The following is a 24,304-nucleotide window of genomic DNA, read 5'->3' as shown; positions in this document are numbered from 1 at the left end:
AATGCTTGGGCTTCACTGGATGGAACATATGAGGGGATCTGGGGAGGAGAGGATGGATCCAAATGTTAAAATATTAGAAAACAGACTAAAGTGCTAAACAAAGTATCGTTCTCCCAGTTCCAAGGCCAAAAAGTAGTGGAATATGCATTGCTGCTCCCTACAGAAGGTAGCACACTGCTAGGATACAACTGACAACATAAAGCGAGAATTTTGTCATCTTTCAGCAAGTAATTTCTTTTCTAGGAATCTATCCCATGAATAAATAATTAGAGATGCAAACAAGGATTTATGTTCAACATTTTTTATAATAGTGAAAAATATGGGAGAAAAAAACCCTACATAACAAAAGAGAATTATAAGTAAATTATGATTTCCCCATATGATGAACTATTATTCAGTCATTAAAAAGGTTTGTGAAGAAACTTTATCACATGGAAAAATGTCCACAGCATAATGTTAGGTTAAAAAAAAAAAGCAGGTATAAAATTATACATACTAATAATATACCAACTGTACAAATATGCATGGATAAAAACTAGAAGAAATACATAAGTAGTTCAATAAGTGTTATGCCTGGCTTGTTGATTTTAATTTCTTTTTGCATTTTCTAAATTTTCCACAATAAACATTTTATTTTTAAAATAAAAAGTAATTAAATGAAAAAAACCTGGCTATTTTCTGAATAAAAATATTTTTCTAATGGAAAAACATCTAAACCTTCATTTTAGGTGTATAATTAGGTTTTAACAGGAATATGGTTTTTAGATTTTTAGATAAATGACATCATTTTAAATATTAGAAAACTGAAAAATTCACTGGTTTTGTTTCACACTCAAAATTCCCATACATGAAGTTCAAAGTCCCCCTGTTGAGATTAAGACTCTTGATACCATTCTACACATTTTTCACAGGAGTAGAATAAAATGCTTTGTCCAAGAACCTACTTATCTTCCACTTTTGCAGCATACACTTGGTCTTTTTCCACCGCTATGTGGCGCTCTTCAGACACACTGTAATACAGAATCATCTCTTCCATCAGAACTTCCAACTTATGTATCTCCTGCCAAGGCTGGATGACAAAGTAGCCTGGGTGACAGGCCACGGGTACATACACATCCATGTGTTCCCCTGGCTTTGACAAGACCACAGGAGGTGGCAGTTCCTCCATGGAGAAAGAGTTGGTATGGTCCACCACAGACTTTTTGATGACATCCGTGAGGCTCTTTCTGAAATTCTCTCCAGTGTTGCCTGACACCGGCGTGTTGCCTGACACCGGCGTGTTGCCTGACACCGGCGTGTTGCCTGACACTGGCGTGTTGCCATTTTTGCTAGGAGAGCTAGCTCCACTGGATATGGCACTCAAAAACACATCCTTCTGATGCTTCCACAAGTCTGCATTTGTAATCTGGCGGTTAATACTGCGGTGAGGATTGGGGAAGTTCTTAGGAGTAAATAAATAAACGTGTGCAATCCCTCTTGTTTCATCCACTTTCGTAACCTTTGGAAAACACAAAAAACAATTCAAGGAATCCAAGTTCACATTGAATTCTGAGAGGCAGTTATATTAACTCTAAATATTAAAACACAGTATTTTGCAAAAAAAAAAAATCCTCCAAACTTGCTACCATTTATTTAAGGAAAGATACATTATCCATCACAGCCTAGCAATAAATTGGCTCCTAAGTCAAACTAGTCTAGAAAACAGTGCAACCTTATAGAAATGAAAAATTTACTAACTTTTAAAAACTGAGAAGACCTTATAGCTTACTATAGGTCATTATCACTGAGAAAGGAAGTGATGTCTATATATCATGATCAAAAGTTTTTTATTAATGACACTTCAAAACACTCAAAGTAGAAACAATAGTATATTGAGCCCCAGGGGCTCATTGGCCACTGTCGACAATAAAAAAATAATCACAATGATGGCAATGATGGCAAAAACATTCTCCAGGCATTCTTAAGGTTGTGCACTCTCAGACTGCGAAGGGAAGGAAAAAGTGTTGACATCCACCATACCTTAGGCACCCCTAGTTCAAATCCCTTGTAGGGTCCTAGTATATGTCCTTCCCCTCCCCTTCTCCCAATTACATGGGAGGAAAGGGACTTGGGGAGAAAAAAAAAGGAAGAAAGCTCCATTGAATAGGCCAAAATTGCAGTTTTACGAACAGTTTGCCCAGGAGACCTTCTGACTATCTACCTCTGCTCTTTCTGCCCAAGAGGTTTTTGTATGGAATTACCATACATTGATATCTGAGATTGTACTGCCATGTGTCCCACAGGGCAAGGTGGCTGTTAATTATTCTCATCAGCAACTCTGGTTTATCTTAGGAATGACAAAAATAAGACACTTACAGCCACACCTATCTTTTATCAAACATGGCAAGAAATGAAAGGCAGGAGCACAGTCATGAAGAGAGGGAAAAAATAGTAAGCAAGACGATCTACTTAAACAATTTTTTTCCTACCAAAATGAATCTTTTTAAATTCATCCTTTGAAGTACTAATGAAATACTGACTGCTAATTCATTTTGATATTTATGATACAGAAGTACAATTTTAAAAACTAACATTTAAAAAGCATTTTTATTGAGTACTCAATATTCTGGCTTTAGGAGCTTAAAGAGTATCTGAGAAAATATTAATAATATTCATTATGTGACAATTGAGGAATATAAAATAGTACATACTTAAGCATGTAACTGTACACTACAAACCCTAGAGGAGAATAAAGATAGCAAAATCAGTGTTAGTTAGAATAATTTAGAGGTCTTCATGAAGATATTTCCCAAGGACATTTCACTGTTAAATGTTTATATAAAATGATAATACTATTTGCATCAGATAACAAAAGACAAAAAAATCACCTTCTTATATTTCTATTCTTGGAAATGAGTGATACCTATGATTTAAAGATGTAAAAGTTCAGAAAAAGAAAGGAGCTAGTGAAGTAAGTTTAGCAGTTTGAATAAATGTTAGAAAAAGAGGCAAAATCATTCTAATTTAGGAAAAAAAGAAATATAGGGCTTATATAAATGATCTTTAGAAAAATTAATCAAGAGATATGTGGGAACATAATTTCTTATTATAAAGCAAAACAGGAGCAGAAAACCATCTCTGCTAGAGTTTAAAAATAATAGTAGAGACATAGGATAACTTGTTACATAAAAACCAATTAAATCATGAAATATAGTTACACATGTAACCAATCTCTTGAATATAAAAATGTGTCAGATGTGAAAGTGTCAGTTTACAGTGAGATAAAATTCTTTCATAAAAAACAAATGAGCCCTTATTGCTGCCAGCTCCCTTTCAAAATATATCAGGACCAATAAAAGACACTAACCTTAATGCTACAGTCTGAGCAGTTCAAAACAGAATCTCTTAACCAAAGCACAGCATCTGGTGTCCAGATGCCAACAGACTGCGGAAGATCTGCTAAACAGCACTTAATAGCCTGAAAAGAAATCAAGATGGAAAAGCAAACACACCATCAAAAAATAGGTACTTATGAGTAATGTCAGTAGCATTTTCCCACAAGTCAGATATTGCTAAGATAGCGAGCAAGCAACAATAGCTAATGCTGACAGTCACAGCTCTTAGTTGGAGCATCTGCTATGTTTCTGGCTCTATTCCTATTACTTCTATTGTCCTTACTACTGTTATGGGTGAGGGCTTATACCAGGCACTCCAAATACTCTCACTCTCCCACACTTCTGCATGACAGCTATGGTGACCAACCCCATTTTACAGATGGCAAAATGGACTCAGAGAGACTAACTTGTGTGAGATAACAAAGTTGCGAAGACAGGGTTGGGACTTTAAGAGTTATTTAGGCTTTCCCTCTAAGCCCAGCTTAAAAAGAGGAAAGATAAAGAAAAAGGAAAAAAAAAAAAAGAAGTGTCATTTGGAGGAAATCTGACTCCTGTTGCAAAAACCTTCTTGGAGGTCTAGGTGCTTCACTGAGCACTTCCTGAGTACCTCGGGGGTGCCAGGCTCCCCTTCTGAAGGAGGTTGTAAGGAGAATTAGGGAGGGTGAGAAAAACTGAAATCCATAGATCCCTAAAAACCTCATTGTCCATCACTGCACACACTCTTCTGAAGGATGCTACAGCAGGGAGGGAAAGTTGACCTTGGGGACTCCCTTCACCTCAAGCAAGTCCTTGAATTGATGGAGGCAGTTTTGTGCAGGGAATGAAACCCATGCCCAGGATTCCTTCTTTCCTCTCTGAGCCTCTTCCTCCCTTGCCCCTCCTGCCTCAGGGGTGGCAGGCCTCTCACTGTGCCCGCTGGATGTGGCACCTTTCTGGGTGGGGAAGAGTCACTCAGAGCAGAGAGTGCACTCCAAGCGCTGCAGGGGCTGAGCAGGCAATGGAGGAGCCAGGCAGGCCTGTTGGGGTCCACACAGAAGGCTGCAAAACTCCCAAGGAGCATGGCCCCACCAAGGAGAGGGCTCAGTATAGTCAGATGCCCCAATTTGTCATGAGAAAAGCTCAAGGTAGCAATTTTTGTGTGAAATGTTTAAATTTTAAAATCCTGGCAACTAATTCATGTTTTAAAAATACTGTAAGAGCCAAGAGCCAAAACTCAGTATTTATGGGTCATGTTTGACTAACAGTCACCGGTTTGCTACTCTGACTTAGACTCTTGGGGAGATGCTGTTAGCCAGATGCTTGGGCTAGCTGCCCTTAAGGTTCCCCCAACCAATAGCCTTTACATCTGTCAAGTCATGAACCTAGGTAAGATTAATGAAAAAATGTATAGTGATTGTTAACGCTGTAGCATGAAGAAGGCACTACTGTGTAACTCTCAGACAGAGCAGTGGGACACATCCTTCCTTCTCCTCCAGCCCAGGGGACCTTTTCTAGGTAAGGCTGGCCCTGCACGGCTGTTCCAACAAGGGGATGTAAAGGCCAGAGGTGTTATTAAGTGACAGCAGCACTTAAAGGTCTAATAATTTACAATATTATGGCTGAAAAGCAAGAGAGTAAAAATGGTTTTGGAAACAGCTTCTCTGTAACAGTCATTGTTAGAAAAGCCAATGGTGAGGGAGTGAGAGAGATGCCCAAAGTCATGCTAATTATGGACAACTACCTTTTATTCACTGAGTTTGATGGCAGAAGGTATCTTCTGAAAAATATTAGTCAAGGGACAATTTGAAATTATAGAATATTGAATAGATTTTTTAAAGGTATTAATTTCTGTACAAAGTCTTCTACTTCTAAAGGTGATCAGTAGTTCTGAATAATTAAAAATAATTCAAAATCCTTATCACTGGAATTCACTAATAAAGAAAGGATTGGTTGAAGTTAACTTTTTAATTAGAATGTATGAAAGAAAAGTCATTAATAAAATGATTAAGTATAAACAGATTCCCAAAGAGAATGGTTACCTAATTAAGCTACAAACTCTACAAATAAACACCTACATACAATATTCTAGAACTATGTAGAAGTCAGTAATGGCATCTACTTATTACAATGGAACCTCTAATTGGACAATACAGCCTAATGATTCACTATACTTGAAAACAAACATTTATCAAACAATATTCTGTAAATATGACTGGTCTTCTTGTCTAAGTTAGCTAAGATTTACTTCCAAAAACAAGTAGACAACCACATTTGGACAATTTCCAGTATCTTACAAACTAGGTCTTTGACCATTAATTAGATCAAAACTGAGAGGGCATCTCACAACATGATTATAAACACACCCAAATCTCTTCCAGCACATCTCCCAGGCTGGTAACACTCTACCTGTGGTGGGATTGCAATCATTTCTTGTAGAAACCGAGGCGGAATTTCCCTGAGCTTTGACACTTTTACAGATGTCACAGTGCCAGAGTCCAGGAACTGAACATCAAGAGCCCGGCTGCTGTGAACATTTGTGATCTGAAATGAGACACATGTTGATAAACTTATTTATTAGCATACCCAAAAGACCTAAATGCTTCTGCGCAATTATATTTGATAAAATTCTAAATTGCATACTAAAAGCAACAAACACTGTTAGTATTAATTAAGATTTTCCCTTAATTTAAGTGTATTTATTTACTAAATATTCTTTTAGAGAATTGACCTCAACAATTAGTTGTTAATTCATTTAATCTGTAATAATCAGTAAGCTAATAATAATACTCAGTAAAATTCATAAGTATAGTAATAATTATTTCTCTAATTCTAGGACACAATTTATTATAAAATAGTTTGGTATGTTATTATATATTACTGGTTATAAGACATAATCTATTATCCAAAATGTTATAATGTAAGGAAAAAACTATTGTATCTTAGCAATGAAGAAATAAAAAACAGGTAATTCAGAGACAGAATTTTACTGTGGGTCAATACTATATATTCTTAAATCATAATATATTTTATAGCTTTATAAGGAAACCTAATAATTTATATTATTTGTCCCAACTGAAAAAAAATCAAAACTCAGAAAGTCATAGAGAGGTAAATTAAAGTCCAAATAGTTCAAAAATTCAGAAAACTACACACTGAATCAAAGGTAGACAATACATAATTTGATAGTAATAAAAATAATACTAGATATTATCTAAAGTATTTAGAGATGCACTGAGAATGCATTTTTGCCAAAAACGTATAACCTGAACTTAAACATGAAGACACTCAAATTGAGAGATACTGGCTGATCACTCCAGCCTTCTGACATGTGTTCACATTAATGACAATAATTACTTCAAAATTGCTGTTATTAAAGTAGACATGACCAAGTTTTATTTAAATAATAGGAAAAATCAGTATAATTAACAAAATGTTGCTATGTAGCATTAAAATATTAATAAAGCAATGATTCTTACCTTTTGGGGGTTGGTTTGAGACTCTTACAAAAATTATGCATACTTTTCCCCCAAAATATATAATACAAACACACACACAATTTGCATACAATTCCAGGAGAGTTCAGGGTCCCCCTTGCCCCCTACCCCGGAAAGTAGAGGACCTTGTATCTAGGTTAAGAACCTCTGTAGCAAAGAAAAAATAGAAAAAAATAAAATAAAATAAAATAAAATAAAGCCAAGATTTTCAAATTTAGCAAGTGGGCAAACTAGATATCCAAAAAAGAAAGAAAGAGTAAATAACCACAAAAATCCAAAAGCTATCTTTTAAAAAACATATAACACATGATAAAATATAACAAACCTCATTTCAAATTCATAACTGAGCTTGCAAGAAAATGAGACAATTGTTGGGGACTGGAAAGAGAGGAGTATGTGAACACTGAAGCCAAAACTGTTCTGGACAGGAGGCATGGCCTTAGACCCCGGCAGGAGAGAGGGAGGATCTGAGACTGCCCCATGAAGCCAGAACTCTCAAAGGACTACACTCTCAATGGAAGGGCGACTTTAGAGAGCAATCAGGCAGTATCTAGTAAAATTGAAGATACACATTCCCAATACTTAGAAACTCCATTCCTATGTATGGAGGTTCATGGTAACACTGCTTATAACAAAAGACTAAAAACAATAAATGCCTGTCATCAGGAAGATGGAGTGATAATACTGGCATATTCATAGTTATATAATACAGCAGTGAAAATAGATGAACTAGAGCTGCACACATCAATATGGATGAATCTCACAAACACAATGAATGAAAGAGCATGTTCATAAGGATCAATACATTTTATTATTTATATAAATTTTAAAAACTTATTCATTTAGTTATATTCATTTACTTTTTACTATATGCATATTCCACATACCTATTCATTTCTATATTTCTATCTAAATATTGATAGTATTTGAAAGTATATGATAAAAGTGTGTGTGTATAGTCATAAATAACAGTAAGACTATAAACAAAAATGAGAAATATCAAATTCACCCTCGGGGCAGGGGTAGAAGGGATGCAAATGGGGAGCTTCAACCATATTGGTCATGTTCTACTTCATACTCAGGTGATAAGTCCATGAGTGCTTATTCCATTTTATAAAAATCCTGTTTACTTGAAATATTTCACAATAAGATAAAAAAAAGTCAAGTGACTGATTTTACCTCTACTCGTAACCATTTTCCTTTGTAATGGAAGAGGCAGATTTTCCCACAGAAGGGTAATGAAACGAAGTACTCGGAGGTCATGTGCTACAAAACAAAAACATGGTATTTTTATTACTCTTACCTAAGAGCATATTGCTACACCATTAGAAAAACAAATTGCTGTGGCACAGGCAGACTGTCACACCCACAGTGATCAGACTTCTGTGAGCCCTTTCCCTCCAAGGAGTGCACTGCAGTGATGCAGCAAATGCACAGGGTTATAAAACTTCTGCCTTGTTACTCATGCATTCGTTGACATCACGGATTCACTCTCCCTACGTGTACATGGCGCTCATACAACAGCACTATTAAAATGTCTAAAACGTTAGCGTAGAGGTCAGTGTGATTCATTTAGGCCCTGGCTCCATCAGTTACACGTGAAGAGAGGTGCTGAATCTGCCAAAAAGCAGGAGAGCAGCACGGTTAAAAAGTGAGGAGGCTGGGCTAGCTGTCAGTAAGGCCTGTTCTTTTCATCTCTTAGCATACAAAGATAGGAAGATACAAAGATTCAAAGATAGGGAGATTTTAATTCTAAAACAAAAGAAATGTTATCAATACAAATATGCATATCGGTGCCAGTGAAACTCCAGCAAATCACAGCTGTAGGTTTCTTTATCTTCCTCTTCTGCTGTAGTTTGATGTTGGGGATCTATTCATGGTCTCTTTCTGTTCAGAGTGAGTGTTTCTACTCTCCCCAAAGACAATGTCTCCACTTGGGTTACCAGGGCACTAGCAAATATCAAGAGCGCTTTTTTCACCACTGTAAGTTATAAGAACAACTGGAGTCAGCCTCTTTGGGTATTTCAGATTTCTCCAAGATAGAGTAGCAAATTCAACTTCAGTAATGACCTTGAGATATACATACACACACATATATGTATGACATCTGAAACACAAAAGAGATAAAGCTATATATCTAATGCCTCAATTCCAGACTGTAGTCTGAATGCAGGTTTAACCTGATTCAGCAGATATTTTGGAATACCCATTCCATGTACGACACATACTGTGTAAAGGATGTAGAAAACTGGTAAGGCACCGATAAGCCTACACTGTAGTAAGGCAATGGCTACATACAAAGCTGAATATGAGTGCCCCGAGGTGCCCGATGTGCTCTGTAGGGCAGAGAGGATTCACTTCCAGGGGTGAGGGGGCCAGGGTTTAAGAGGCAGTAGGGTTTAGTAACTTGGAAACCACAGCATTTTCTGAACTATGAATATAATGTCCTAATGGACGTAAGCAAACCACTTCAGCAACTTAAAACAAAACCTCTACAGATCTTGATTCAGGAAAAAAAAATACTAGGATTAAAGTGTAAAGTGCTTATTAATACAATTTAAACTGTAGAACCACATTTACCAGGCAGTAGGTTCTCAGGGACTATAAAGAGCTTGGGGACTGATGCCTGAGAAGGAAGATAAGGGCAGAATTAACCACTTCGCTACAAGCGTCAACTATAGTCGATAGCCACAGATGAACGCACATAGCCGAGCGTCGACTGTAGCCAACAGCCGTGATATGAAGGCGCATAGCTGAGCACTGACTTTTATTGAATTGACTTTTAAAATTTTTCATTTATCAAAATAAAATTGTGGACATTTAAAAATAATGTAATAAAAACATATATGTATATGTTACCTATTCTGATTTACATTACAAAAATTGTAAAGCTGCCTGTAAAGTAAAACAAGCTTTAGTGCTTTAAAGCTTTCCTCATCACACGAGAGCAAAACGGATTCTATGAGTGCCAGCTATGGGCAAGGTTTCCTGGCCGGTGAGTGCCATACAGAAGTGGTTAAGAACGCAAGTATTATTCTCCTCCTAAATTCCAAGGTTTCTCTGTTGCCTGAGGCAGATGAGCCAGCTGGCTCTAGCATACAGAGGCACAGGCAACTGCATTGTGGGACTGTCAAGTGCATGTTATAAATAACAAATCTACCAGTTGTTGAGCGCTTACTATATGCTACGCTCTGAGTTAAGCAGTATTGCAATTAATCCCCATGACAATCCCCTAGATACACACTATTATTCCTTCATTTTACACTGCAAAAATGGTATTATGTTCTTTTAAAGTTCAAAGTCTGATACTCTTTGTAGTCTGATACTACTATTCTAGAGATTCTACTCCAAACTATTAGAACATTATTCATACTTATATAATTAGTGAACCACTCTTGTTTGTAATTTTAGGACTAATTTTAGATATGGATGATATTCCGCCATACCTTACAATGGAAGTAGTCCTCTATCTTATGTAGAAGGTCACTGAGCTTGTTTAGACCCTTACAAGGCACCTGGCAGTAAAGCGTCCCGTCAGAGCAAATATTAGTCACTTTGACATTTGTGTACATAGCATCAACCTAGAATAGACAAAAGATACCCCAAGAAGGGCTCAGAACAGAATGCAGCTCTTACCTACCTAAGGGATATCTACTAAATATCCCATTAAAAGTCTTTGCATTTTAAAACCTTCCAAGTTAACAGGATAGATAGGATGAATGAAATTCATAACTTAAATGTAAAAAAACTATTTTGGATTCCTTTCTTTCCAAAAGGAATATCTAGTATCTTTTGTGTCAGGCACAAAATAGACATTCTGCATACATTACCGCATTCCATTGTCTGAAAAGCTACGAATATCCTTAACATTGATTTACTTTCTCCCCATTTATTTAGAAAGAGAATTATTATATAACCATGTTTTTGCAAGATTAACAAAAGTGAAAATAAAAAACTCTCACAAAATCAATTGTATTATCAGTCTACTTTCTAAGCTGTGTCCATAGGCCACACAAAATTTTGTAATTTTTAAATACTATAATAAATATTTAATTTTAGCCATTTTTAGTCAGTCATAATATAAAGACAATTTGCAGTTGTTCTACTTATTAAAACAAAATATTTCCCATTGTTTTTATAAGGTCTTTAAAATCATCATCTTAAACATTTCATCCTATTCTTTAGAGTCAATGTTCTATCATTTATTTAAGGTTTCTTTATTTTTTGGGCATTTATGTTCTTCACATTTTAAAAATGCTAAAGCTAATAATAAACATCTTCATGGACCTAATTTTCCCTTTTTTATATTATCTCCCCTTATTATCTTTATAGAATAATTTCAGATCTTTCTCTACTTGTGGAGACTGACCAGTTCCTCTCTCTGAATGAAAAAATTATATATATATATATATATATATATATACACGTAAAAGAAAAAAATACTTTCATATAAAAATTAATAAATGTTTGTTGTAGAAACTGGAATATAAAAAATCCAATTCCTAAGAAATAATTACTACTAATTTTTTGGCATTTTTTCCTCCTTACAGCTCCCACTCTCCTTTTTTCCCTTAATATATAAGTAATCTGTCTCTACCATTTGTTAGTCTAAAGTTTATAACATCCTTTTTTGATGATTTTCTTTCATACAATATGTGTAACAGACGAGAATGGTGATCACAGTGGTACCTGCAAGTGAACCTCTAGTGATTTGTCACATATGGCCTTCAAGCAGGTGGCATTGATATTGACATCATCTTCTCCTGAGGTATCGTACAGAATAACAAGTGGAATGTCAGCTTTGTCAAGTATTTCCACTGCAAAGATCTTTCCACAAGTTAAAGATTCAACCACTTTCACTAAATCAGGATCATCACTTAGAACTTCCAATCCTGAAAAATATCAAATATTTTAATTTCTACTTAATTAGCAAAATAATTTTAGGATAGATAGCTTATATCTGTCTTTACCACTTATTAAAAGTATGAATCTAACACAAAATTGTTAAATTTTATATGAAAGCTTTATTTTATAATCTTTTATGCCTTACCCTTTAGGTTTTAAAAAATACAATGTGAATGCCCTTTTGAATGATACACTAAAGCAGGCAATCTTAAAACAAGAAGAAAAACTGATGATCAATAAGAATTTCTACCTTAGGAGAAACAGCCTTCACTTTATATACAATCACATATTTCAAACAAAAAAGACTAATACCCATAAGAAGCTATCAATCATGTCCTCCAGTCATGAATCTGTAATGTTTTTCCTAAAATTCTACCCTTGATTTTTTCATTTTCTAATTAAATATATAATATTTTTTTCTTATAAAATAAACATATATATTTGGAAATTGACACAAGCACCACTGTTTGTTTCTTTTTAAATTATACTATTATGACCCTAAGAATACCAAAGAACCTTCTGATTTTTCAAAGAAAGATTAATGTTTAACATAACACAAGTATTAGGTGAATTCTGTTGTAGTGCAATTACTCTTTAAATTATTTGAAAGTTGTAATTCCATATATCATATATCTGACAATTCTAAGTTAATTTAATAAACTAATGAAAACTAGCTCATTATTTCCCCCAGTGGGGACAAGTGTCTATTTCTATATTTTTCCCCTTTAAATCCATCAGCTAAAATTTAGACCACTCCTGAATTACTTTCCTCCTGTTCTGTTCTCCAGACACATAACTTTGTAGCTTTTCTCAAAACCTTCATTTCAGCATCCTAACTCTTGTCCTGTGCTCTTGTTATGTTCTTTCCAAAACCAACTCCCATAGGTTCTTACTAAGCTTTTAAAATTTCTTTAGGTTTATCTCACGGATAGAGTCAAACCCAACTCATGTGAAATTAAGGACTCATTCTGACTGGGAAGGAGGCATTTATTACTTCGGAGGACTAGTTTTCATGAAAGAATTATGATCATTTTCTGCATTTGGCTCAAGTTCCTGTGGCATGAGGCATATTTCAATGCTTTTTCTCATCATGAATGTCATATGACCTCTGTCCTCTACACTTTAAGTTTATCCTAAAATGTCACTCTACATGGGCATTCCTCTATGCTTCCTTGAGAAGGAAAGAAAAGAATAGCAATATATGGACTATACAAGAAATTACACATGACCTATAGGCAAACTCATGCTTGGGCACAGGAGTGTGTCAGGCGTAAGCATCACCACAGTCCATCTCAGTGGGAGAGTGCTGAGGGTCACCTCACAACACCTCGAACAACGGAACTGAAACTGATCAAATCCCATGAAACAGGGTTGCTAGCAATTGTTACCAGGGCAGTTAGAACAAGAAAAAACCCTTTAAGATGACCAACAGACATTTTTATAATAAATTATAATAGATATATTTTTATATATACAATATAAAATATAATAAAACATTGTTAACATTCTTATAATGATCACATCTTATAAAGAGCAGGTTAAACACAAATTTATTTAAATCTTTCAGGAAATAACACATTGTAACACTCTGAGATATCTAGTCCATTTTAGGACTTAACCATCCAAGAGTATGGTGGTAATAACCTATCCAAATGGAGAGAGTTTATAAAAAATTCCTCTTACCTGCGAGCTTACATTTTGTGGCTTGGAATGACAGTGAACAAAACTTCGGGTTCAATTTGTATGCTTTGCTCTTTTCAACACTTTCACTAAAACCATAGTCAACATAGCATACCTAATGATAAAAAAAAAAAACAAAACCCAACAATGGTTAGGCTCAAAGTTCTTTTTCCTCACTTAAAGAAAATCATTTGATACATTTAATTGGCTCTATTTTATTCCACGATCAGCAAGTTAAGCGGGGTCAGTGGTCTCACAGCTGCCTGGAAAAAGTCAGGGGAGATTTTCCCTGACTTACGCCAGATGAGAAAGGCTGGGGCTGAGACCAAGGAAACCAAGGCTCCAGGTCAGGCCCCAGTCCCCTACCCTGCCCCCTTGTGAGACAGCTCAGCCTGTTGCCTTGCCGCTGCCAATCTCTCGCCAGCACATCTATCTGGTTCTGCCAACTCTGCCAGCCCCTTCCCCACTTTCACTACTATCATAACACCTGCATCGCTCTCTTCTTTTTTTTTCTTAATTTTTAAAAATTATTGTGGGTACATAATAGTTGTATATTTTTATATGGTGTATGTGATGTTTTGATACAGACATATAATGTGAATTAATCCAAACATGGTAACTGGGGTATCCATCACATCAGGCACAACATTTCCTTGTGTTAGGAACATTCCAATTCACTCTTTTAGTTATTTTAAACTATACCCTAACTTATTGTTGGATTATAGTCACTTTGTTGTACTATCAAATATTGTTCATTCTATCTAACTATATTTTTGCACCTGTTAACCATCCCTACTTTTTCCTCCCCTCCCTGCTACTGTTCCCAACCTCTGGTAACCATTATTCTACTCTATGTTTCCATGAGATTAATTGTTTTTGATATTTAGCCCCCACATATGACTGAGAGACTTGTCTTTCTCTGCTTGGCTTATTTCACTTAACATAATGTTCTCTAGTTCCATCCATGTTTTTGCAAATGGCAGGATTTAATTCTTTTAGTGGCTATATAATATTCCACGGTGTATATGTTCCACAATTTCTTTATCCATTAATTCATTAATGGACACTTATGATGATTCCATATCTTAGCTTTTGTGAATAGTGCTGCAAAAAACATGGGAGTTCAGATATCTTTTCAATATATTGAATTCCCGTTCTTTGGATATATACCCATCAGTGGGATTGCTGGGTCACATGGTAGTTCTATTTTCAGTTTTTTGAGGAAACTCCATACTGTTTTCCATAGTGGTTATACTAATTTACATTCCCACCAACAGCGTAGGAGCATTCCCCTTTCTCCATATCCTTGTCTACATTTGTTATTGCCTGTGTTTCTGATAAAAGCCATTTTAACTGGGGTGAGATGATAGCTTATTATAGTTTTGATTTGCATTTCTCTGATGACTAATGATATTGAGCACTTTTTCATATACCTGTTGGCAATTTGTATGTCTCCTTTTGAGAAATATCTATTCAGATCCTTTGTCCATTTTAAATTGGATTATTTGATTTTTTTTCCATATTGAGTTGTTTGAGCTGCTTATATATTCTAGTTATTAATCCCTTGTCAGATGGGTAGTTTGCAAATATTTTCTCCCATTTAGTATGTCTCTTTGCTGATTGTTTTCCTTTGCAGAAGCTTTTTAGCTTGATGTAATCCCATTTGTCCAATTTTGCTTTGGTTACCTGATCTGGGGGTATTACTCAAGAAGTCCTTGCCCAGACCAATGTCCTGAAGCATTTCCCCCAGTGTTTTCTCTTAGTAGTTTCATAGTTTCAGGTCTTAGATTTAAGTCTTTAATCCATTTTTATTTGATTTTTACATATGGCAAGAAATAAGGGTCTAGTTTCATTCCTTATTCTTCTTGAGTCACACACTTCTACCCGTTCCTGGGCAGCAGTATTTGTTTCTAGAGAGGGCATCATTCTTGTGGTATCTATCAGATTCTAAATCCCCAAAGCAGCATTTGTGATGGCTGCTCTCAGCTACTGTGCTTCCAGGGGCCAAGATGCTTCTGTCAATGACAACAATGATGTCATGGCCTGAAAACATGGAATTCTACACTGATGTAGAAGCTGGGATGTGAAGCTGGGTTAGGCCTTCATCCAACTCAGTGAAAGGATCCAAATCTGCTGGACAGAATTCTGTGTTTGCAGGAATCTGTATGACTCTCTCTCACCATTAGCATAGATTATTAAGAGCCTGGATATTATTTTTGAGTATTTATAGAACCTGCAGTTGAAAGGACTATATAGACACAAAGCATTTTTTTTTGAGAAAACTAAAATCTAGAAACATTAAGCTGTGGTTTAGAATGATAACTAAGAAATCTGAGGGAAAGTGCTGAAGATCTAGTATGCTTCTCTAGTTAAACCAGATGATGGTTTTTGTAAACAAAACAAAACAGCAACAAAAGCCAGGGCAAAGGCTTGGCTAAGAGATACCAACAAATGCAGAGGCAGGTCCCTTTTCACTTTCTGCGGGAAAATAAAGTTCACAGGACAGCTTCTTAGTACTTAGATTATGGTACTAACCACACAAAACAAAAATCCTCCCCAGCAGAGAATCTAAGGATAAAAAGAGGCAGAGAGACCACTAACTGCTTTCCCTGACCATCTGGTAAGTGGACTGTAGGGCCTGTCTGCCCCATATGGGAAAGATCATCTCTTGGAGTGCACATCTGACTCAACACTGTCTCAGGCGTAGGTCGTTGGCAGGGTCCCATGTCTGGCAGTTGGCCATTTAAGTGCACAAGTCTATTTCTCCAATCCTAAATTTGCACCTGTTCTTCCTTCTCATAGGCCTCAGGAGTTAGGCAGCTCTCATTTCCTTTAATAGCCATCACCACCTACAGCTTGGATTCTGCTCTTCCCAGATACAAAATGGAGATAACACGGTCTGACAATAGGACATATCATGTGAAATCATGATTCTTGGGAAATTCAGGATGTATTCTTAGCACAAGAATAGACTAAAGAATAACTGCCCCAAATGCTTCAGAGTGTTTCTGTAGTGTTTGTAGCTCGTTTCTTTCCTTTCTTGTTTTTAAGCATGATGCCACATACTTGTATGGCAGCTACAGTTTATAAAACCCTTGCCCATGGATTGCTCAGTGTGGCTCCCACCACACCCTGTCCTTTGCTTTGTGAGGGCTGAGTAGTTTCTCTCTGTCATGTCCTGTGATCAGCACCAGGAGGCTCATAATCCTGGCATGGGCTCCGATCCATTCCTGGTTCTCTGGCACCATCAAGTGGCCAAAGGTCTCCCAGCACTACTGAGGGACACCGAGCAGACACCCCTGGGTGTGCGGCTGGGTCAGGCCAAACTGGCATGGATCTCAGGGGGTGACCACATGCTCCTGTTTCTCCTACTCACCAGGGACCTGACAGGTGGGAAGCAAGGAGGGAATCCGTACCCACTGCCAGGCAAAGGTCAGTTCAAGAGAAGTAAGTAGCTAGGGTTTCTCCAAATAAAGGGAGAAATCATCTCAGTTAACTTCATGGGGATGTGGAGGACAAGGTCAGGACAGGATTGCTACAGCCAAAACTGCTGTCTTAAGACTGCACAAGATACTAAGCTACTGTTTTTATTCCTAAAAACCAGCCCATAACTCTCAGCAGCAATGACATGGCTGGTCACTCCCTTCTTCGTGAGGCACTTTCTTTTTCTAGCTTCCATGATACTACTCACTTGGTTTTCTTCTTCTCTGGCCATCCTTACAGTCTTCTTTGCTCCTCTTATGGCCACCATTCAAATGCTGAAGTGTTTCAGGACCTGGTCCTGGGCTCCTCCTCTCCTCTATGGGTTTTCTTTCCCTAAGTGATCTTATCTAGTCCCATGACTTCAAATATCACCCATCTGCTGATGCCTCCCAGTGCCAGTAGAGATATATGCTGATATATCTCAGCCTCAACCACTCCCTGAGCTCTAAATTCATCCATGTGAAATCTGATAGCTATTCTCAAACCTAATAGGTCCTACAAAATTCTTGATTGTCTTCCATACTTGTTCTTCTCTCTGACTTCTCAGTTTTAACAAATGGCACCAATATCCATCCAGGTGCTTGAGCCCCAAACCCAGCAGCCATCTCAAATCTTCCCTTGTGCTCACCCCTCACATCCTTCAATTAGTGTCCTGTCAGTTCTACCTCTAAATATAACCTGAATCTTCTCCATTACCTCCATCTCCACTGCCACCCAATTCAGGTTACCAGGTAGCTGGCTATTGCAACTAACCAGTCTTACTTTCCCCTTCTGTGCCCTACTACAATCCATCCCCCACAACAGTACCAGAAGCACTTCTGAAGCATCTAGTTGAGATCACATCACCCTGTCTATCCCTTCCTTCAGAGTTATTTTCTATCATAGCACCCTGATTATTTCCTTCATTGCACTGAAACTGTTTTGTGTATTTATTGTATACTTGCTTATTATCTATCTTTTCTCACTGGAATATAAGCTTCTTGAGACCAAAGACTTGTCTCTCTTGTCCCCTGCTCTAGAACTGTGAAAAAGTGAATAAAAGTGCATCAGGCAGATACTAACATGATGATAGTATCTGATTTCACAGATAAGTTATCAGGGAAGTTAAGTGACTTTCCCAATGCCATGCAGTTAAAAATGGCAGAGCTGAGACTCAAACTCAGATCTTTCTGACTCCAGAGCTTGAACTCCCACATTGGAGGTATGGAGGAAAGGAAATCCCAAGTGACTGCCCTATAGACTATACTTCAGACTGGGAGATATCCTTGCATTATTTAGCATAGACATTGTTGTACTGTTAATGTGTCACTAGTATTTATGTATGCCTCTTCTCTTTATAAGAAATCCCTATTCCTTAATACAGCTTAGCTTTTGCTGAACTTACTAAGGGCAGGGGGAAATAAATGCCAGCAAATAGAAGTTTATCTAGGAACACTTAGAGACAGTTATCCTTTATCAACTAGATACCTGGAGGAATGGAGGGAGTAGACCAGGCATCTTCAAACTACAGCCCATGGGCCACATGTGGGTGTTTTGCCCATTTGTTTTTTACTTCAAAATAAGATACGTGCAGTATGCATAGGAATTTGTTCATAGTTTTTTTAAACTATAGTCTGGCCCTCCAACGGTCTGAGGGACAGTGAACTGGCCCCTGTTTAAAAAGTTTGAGGACCCCTGGAGTAGACCCTCCAAAGGCACAACCAAATACAGGCAGAGTCAGGACTAGTGCCCAAGCCATTAATCATAAGCCCTGTGCTGGTCGCTAGTCCAGTGATCAACACGGTCCTTAGTTTTTTCCAGATATTTTTCAAACTTTATCCAAGCACAATTTATACTGAATAAAAGATACCCATTAAAAGTATATAGTTTGAGGAGTTTTGACCAATATATATACCCATATATCACCACTGTAATCAACATATAAACCATTTCCAACACCCCCAAAAGTTCCCTTTTGCCCTTTGCAATTAGCCCCCTCCACTTCCTGTCCCAGGCAACCACTGATCTGATTTCCATCACTGCAGATGAACTTGACCTGTTCTTAGACATCATTTATATGGAATCATATATTAATAATATTAATCTTTTGTGCCTGGCTAGTTTAACTCAGCACAAAGTCTATGAGATTTATCCGTGAGATACATTTATATATTAGTAGTTCATTCTTTTTTATTGTTGAATAGTATTCCATTATATGAATACAATATAACTTGTTTATACATTCACCTGTTGGTGAACATTTGGGCTGTTTCCAGTTTGGGAATATTAATAATAAAGCTACTACAAATATGTACATATAAGCCTTTTTGTGGACCTGTTTTCATTTCTATTATGTAAATACTAGAGGTCATATGTTAAGTATTTCACTTTATAAGAATCTGCCAAGCTGTTTTCTAATTTCCAGATTTTTAAAGTCAATCAAATTACTTAACCACTTCGGTACGAGCGTCGACTATAGTCGATAGCCACAGATGAACATGCACAGCCAAGCGTCAACTGCAGCCGACAGCCTGGACATGAAGGGAGCGTCGACTTTAGTCTATAATTTTGAAGTGACTTTTCTTAGTTTTCATTTATCAAAATAAAATTGTGAACATTTAAAAATAACGTAATGAAAACATATATGTATACGTTACCTATTCTGGTTTACATTACAAGTAAAGCTGCCTGTAAAGTAAAACAAGCTTTCAGTGCTTTAAAGCTTTCCTCATCACACAAGAGCAACGGATCCGTCGTCAATGCACAGCACAAACTGTCGTGCGGACTGTGAGTGCCGGCTGTGGGCAAGGTTTCGCAGCCGGTGAGTGCCGTACTGAAGTGGTTAAAAGTTGTGCCTCTGCAGATTGGGTTAAGGAATTTCCTAAATATCTCTGTGAATGGGAAAGGGTGGTTAAGGTGAGTTTACTTCTGGAGAGGGTCAGGGCCTCTCCTACTGAACAAACTGGGTAAGAAAAAGAAAGCATCTCTTTCTGTGTGTGCTTGTGCTTCAGTGGACAGTAACTGAGGGACTTACGCCCAGGTTCAGACACTGGTCATTTGCACTCAATGACACAGGTGGGATTACTGGTCAGGGCTGACAGTGGCATATGGAATAAGGTTTTGTATTATGGAATAGAGGCTGTAGAAATAGAAGTATATTTCCTAGCTTGCAAAACTTAGAGAAAACCAAAAGATCTTAGACATGTTTCCCCTCACAGCCTGAGAGTCCTCTGTACAAACACAGGGATGGCAGACTGGGAGACAAGGGTCACCCTCCTACATGGTGTCCTTCCCATCAGGATGGGTGGAAATGTTCTTTCCATTTCCCTTTTGGGAAGGGGAGACATTTTAACACTCGAGAAAGAAAAGACCTTCTCCTCACAAATTCTCTATAAAGTACCAGGCTTATTATTCAAATGATAAATTCCAAACAAACACACAGTTTCCACCAAGGCAGAAAGAAATGACACTCAAAAATAGTAGACAAGTTCAGATTATCCCATGGCAAATGGAGCTACCATACAGCTCCTCTCCATGTTATATGGGGAGCTCTGAGGGAAACCGTGCTTCTCTGTCTCTGCGCTAAAGTTAAGAGGAGGCAAAGGAGCAGAGGCTGCGCACCAGGAATGTGGGCAAGTCTGAAAGCCTTGGAGGCTGCTGATGAAAGAGCCTCCAATGAGCCCCCTTTTCCTTTCCAAGAGGACAGAGAGGGCAACACTGGGAGCAGCCCTGAAGAATGATGTAAGTCCTGGCTGCAGAAGAGGGAGACGAAGATGCCATTTCCTCTGGTCTGTACTGCTTCCCTCACTCCAAAGTACTGTCCTTGAAAAGAAGCCCACAGAGCTCTGATCAGTATCTATTATATATCCCGGGAATGGAAATAGGTGCCTTTTCTTAATTAGATCATCGGTTATGGATGCTCCCATGGAGAAGAATTTTTTTTCTCTAATTCAAATTCTAAGATAGTATGACTACAACTGACTTGAAAGCTGAGAGAGATAATCTTTTATAGTTACTATCTTTTCAACTTCCAGAGAAAACTACACATAATTAGAAAGGACACAGCATTTACATTTGAAAAATGTAAAGAATCAACATTTACATTTGGCAAGTAACAGGTGTTTGCCTTTGCCTTCATAATGCTATGACAAAGTAAACAGTGCTTGCCTTTATTTTGTTCTCTTCTGTTGCGATGACCTGTGCCCGTAACCAAGCATCTTCCTCGGCGTTTATGGCCAGCAACTGCCCAACATGCACAGTCTGGACTGGTGTGACTCTAGGGTTCTTACTGTAATACTCCTTCATCTCATCTTCCATTAATTCCTGAGCAGCAGAATAGTCTTTGCCCACATACCTGAGTTAGTTAAAAGAAGAGAACGCAAATGAAGCAACCCAGAAGGAGAAAAACTATAGCAATTCATTTATGTTGTTCTGTTTTCTCTACAGTCATCTTTGGTTCGGCCTCAGACTGACTTACATCAAGAGGGACGAAAACATATGTATTTAGTAAACAGTTATCTCTTGATAAAGGAAGACACAGTATTATGGAGATCATGTAAAACAGGGTCCTCAAACTTTTTAAACAAGGGGCCAGTTCACTGTCCCTCAGACTGTTGGAGAGCCAGACTATAGTTTAAAAAAAACTATGAACAAATTCCTATGCACACTGCACATATCTTATTTTGAAGTAAAAAGACAAATGGGCAAAAACACCCACATGTGGCCTGTGGGCCATAGTTTGAAGACGCCTGATGTAAAACAAGACTGAGGTCCAACACACCATACAACAGAGCACACACTGGGCAACAAGCCAGCGAACAAGAGGGTGTAATAGTAAGCAGTGAGGGAGTGCTCAGGGAGGAACAGACTGAGAAATAGTCAAGGAAGGCAAAGAAAGGGAAGGGGAGGAAGAGACGTGGAAAATGGAAACACCAAGGGAGGTCTGGAGGCCAGAGAAGCAAGGGTTGATCTCCAACTTTGGCTAAGGCTGCTGGAGGTCTTTGTAGATTACCAAGAAGAAACTCTAGCACAGCGGTCCCCAACCTTTTTGGCACCACCAGGGACAGGTTTCATAGAAGACAGTTTTTCCATGGACTAGGGATGGGAGGGTGGGGTGTCATGGAGGGTGTGTGTGGTGTGGTGTAGAGTTCAGGTAGTCATGTGTGGCTGTTTCCTAACAGGCCATGGACTGGTAATGGGCTATGGCTCAGGGGTTGGGGACCACAGCTCTAACAGACAGTTTTGCCCTAAGACTGGGTCTGAACAAATATCAAGCTCTGAAAAACAATGAAATTTCACTAGAAAAAAAAACCAAAGCCTTAAATACTCTAAACACAACACTGTAACATCGCTGCCCAACTTATAAAATAAATTTGAACAAATTACAACAAAATGCTGACTTCCGATACCCTTAAAAGAAGTAACATGTTCTAGCCAAATGTCTTTAAAATTGTATGCTTTCTGAGAAGTAATTTTTTCAGGATATGCCCCTATCCTTTTCTATAATTTTCTACTGTTGACAACTGCAGTCACCTTGTTACAGCTCATATTATCAAAACAGACAACCGTTTTCTTGCCCTTTAGTTCTCAGAGACAATTCCATTAAGGGCCTCCTTCCAGGTTGCAAAACCTGGCAAATCAAACTCAGGTCATGCAACAGGAGCTATGTCAGCCACAGGATGAAGCCTTTTCAGTTGGAAAGCTACACTGTAACAGTGCCAGAATCACCTGGCCAGCAAGATGGGGATACACCACAGGAACATTATTCTTTGCGCTGTTTTTACTCAGGCCGTGAATGGGCCTATGGCACTCTAAGAAATGATTCCTTTAGGAGTATTTCCATGCATTCTTGGTAACTATCAGCAGGGCAGAGATGCCACAGTCAACCTATGGTTTCTAGAGGAAAAATAAAAGCTTTAAAAAATCCTCACAAAATGGGAAGAAAGCCTCTTTTGAGGTAATGCCTATTTTAAAACAAAATATTACATGCTATTACTTACTCCAGAAGCAATGTAGAAGCTTTGCCAATACTTGATCATTTAAATTAAAATTTTTTTCTTTACAGACCCCTATGTTGCCCAGGTTGGCCTTGAACTCCTGAGCTCAAGGGATCCTCTGCCTCCGCCTAACTTGCACCACCATGCCCAGCTACTATCATTTAAATTTATATGTTTTGCAAATGTTAAGGCACTGCCTAGAATTCTGGCGCAGTCTACAACTCTGCTGAAGTGCCTATTTCTTAGGACTTGGAGTTTCAGAAGCCACCCTGTGGCATTGCTACAGCCCTAGGCACTCAACTGGCAGAGGCTTGGGCTGCAGCTGATGACGTGTGACCTGCTGAGCATAGGCTCCTGCCAGGGTGGGGAAGGTGATGAGAAGTGGCCTGGATCTGCAGGAAGTTCCTGTGCTCTGCAGCAGCCAACAGAGAAGGATGGCTGCACAGCTTGGCTGAGGGCAGTGATGGTACAGTTACTATGAGAGTACGTGGTGGCAGGAAAGAGGACATTATACATTGTTCCCAAATCACCTTAGCAAAGGGGCAAAGAATGATGCATAGGCCAATTTAGGGATGTCATAAATACAAAGTTTTACAAAGTTAATTTTTGAGAAAACAGACAATGAATTCCCATATCTGACCTGAGGGTTCTGCCACAGCACCCCTCCAGGCCCTTTATGAGCCAGAGACCCAGCTTCTGGTGCCTACGGCTTGCCTGGGTGAAGATGTGGGTACAGAACATGGCTCAGGGTCTGCCAAGCCTTGGGTATGGTGGGAGCCAATGACCCAGGGTCAACCTAATGGCAGACATTACCCAATACACTCTCTGGTTGTCAGCCACCCTGCTGAACATGTATAATGCTGATACCAGGATTCAAATTCACACCAGAAAAAAGGGGTTAAATAATCTGAAGACCCTGGACCTAATCATACTGGAACAGATTAGAACCCTCCTACTAAATTCCTAGAACTGATCCAGAGTCCTGCCAACCCTTGGTAAGAGCAACAGAAATCATGATTGATCCAGCCCAGTGCTGGGTGCTGGGTCTCCTTCAAAGAAACCAATGAACATTGGGAACAGATACCAAAGGATCCTGCCATGGAGACAGATTTAGGTTTTCTTTATGTTAAATGGTAAAAGCTACCAATGTGCCCCTCTACATCTTTCCTTTCCTTCAGTATATTAGTGAACCATAAGGGATCCCTAACCCTTATCAGCAACCTATTTATATCTTCAGGCCACACCACATCTTAGAATAAAAGCTTTATACACACACTACCCCTGTATAAAACAAGACCTCTCTAGAGCTTCCATAGGTTCTTCTAGTTTAAGCATCTGAAGATACTAGGTTCACTCTATTATCTACTCAGACTTAGTTTGCTCAAATGGAACAGCTTTGATATTTTTGAGCTCT

At 38.1% G+C, this 24,304-nt stretch overlaps 1 protein-coding gene across 1 annotated transcript in view; it reads right to left on the bottom strand.

The window, feature by feature from the left end:
- Nucleotides 1-24,304, bottom strand: part of TDRD7 (tudor domain containing 7) — a 76,810-nt gene that overhangs the window by 10,048 nt on the left and 42,458 nt on the right. The window contains exons 8-15 of the mRNA XM_012769045.3: nucleotides 21,062-21,248; nucleotides 13,436-13,547; nucleotides 11,537-11,739; nucleotides 10,294-10,428; nucleotides 8,027-8,113; nucleotides 5,760-5,894; nucleotides 3,347-3,457; nucleotides 945-1,498 (exon numbers count right to left, since the gene is read on the bottom strand). Coding sequence (XP_012624499.2) covers nucleotides 945-1,498; nucleotides 3,347-3,457; nucleotides 5,760-5,894; nucleotides 8,027-8,113; nucleotides 10,294-10,428; nucleotides 11,537-11,739; nucleotides 13,436-13,547; nucleotides 21,062-21,248 — 1,524 coding nt within the window. The remainder of the gene's footprint in view (nucleotides 1-944; nucleotides 1,499-3,346; nucleotides 3,458-5,759; nucleotides 5,895-8,026; nucleotides 8,114-10,293; nucleotides 10,429-11,536; nucleotides 11,740-13,435; nucleotides 13,548-21,061; nucleotides 21,249-24,304) is intronic.

This window comes from Microcebus murinus, chromosome 12 (genome assembly GCF_040939455.1).
Source record: "Microcebus murinus isolate Inina chromosome 12, M.murinus_Inina_mat1.0, whole genome shotgun sequence".
NCBI classification, from domain to species: Eukaryota; Metazoa; Chordata; class Mammalia; order Primates; family Cheirogaleidae; genus Microcebus; species Microcebus murinus.
Note: the sequence above shows the minus strand (reverse complement) of the source record. Positions and strands in the feature narration are given on the sequence as shown.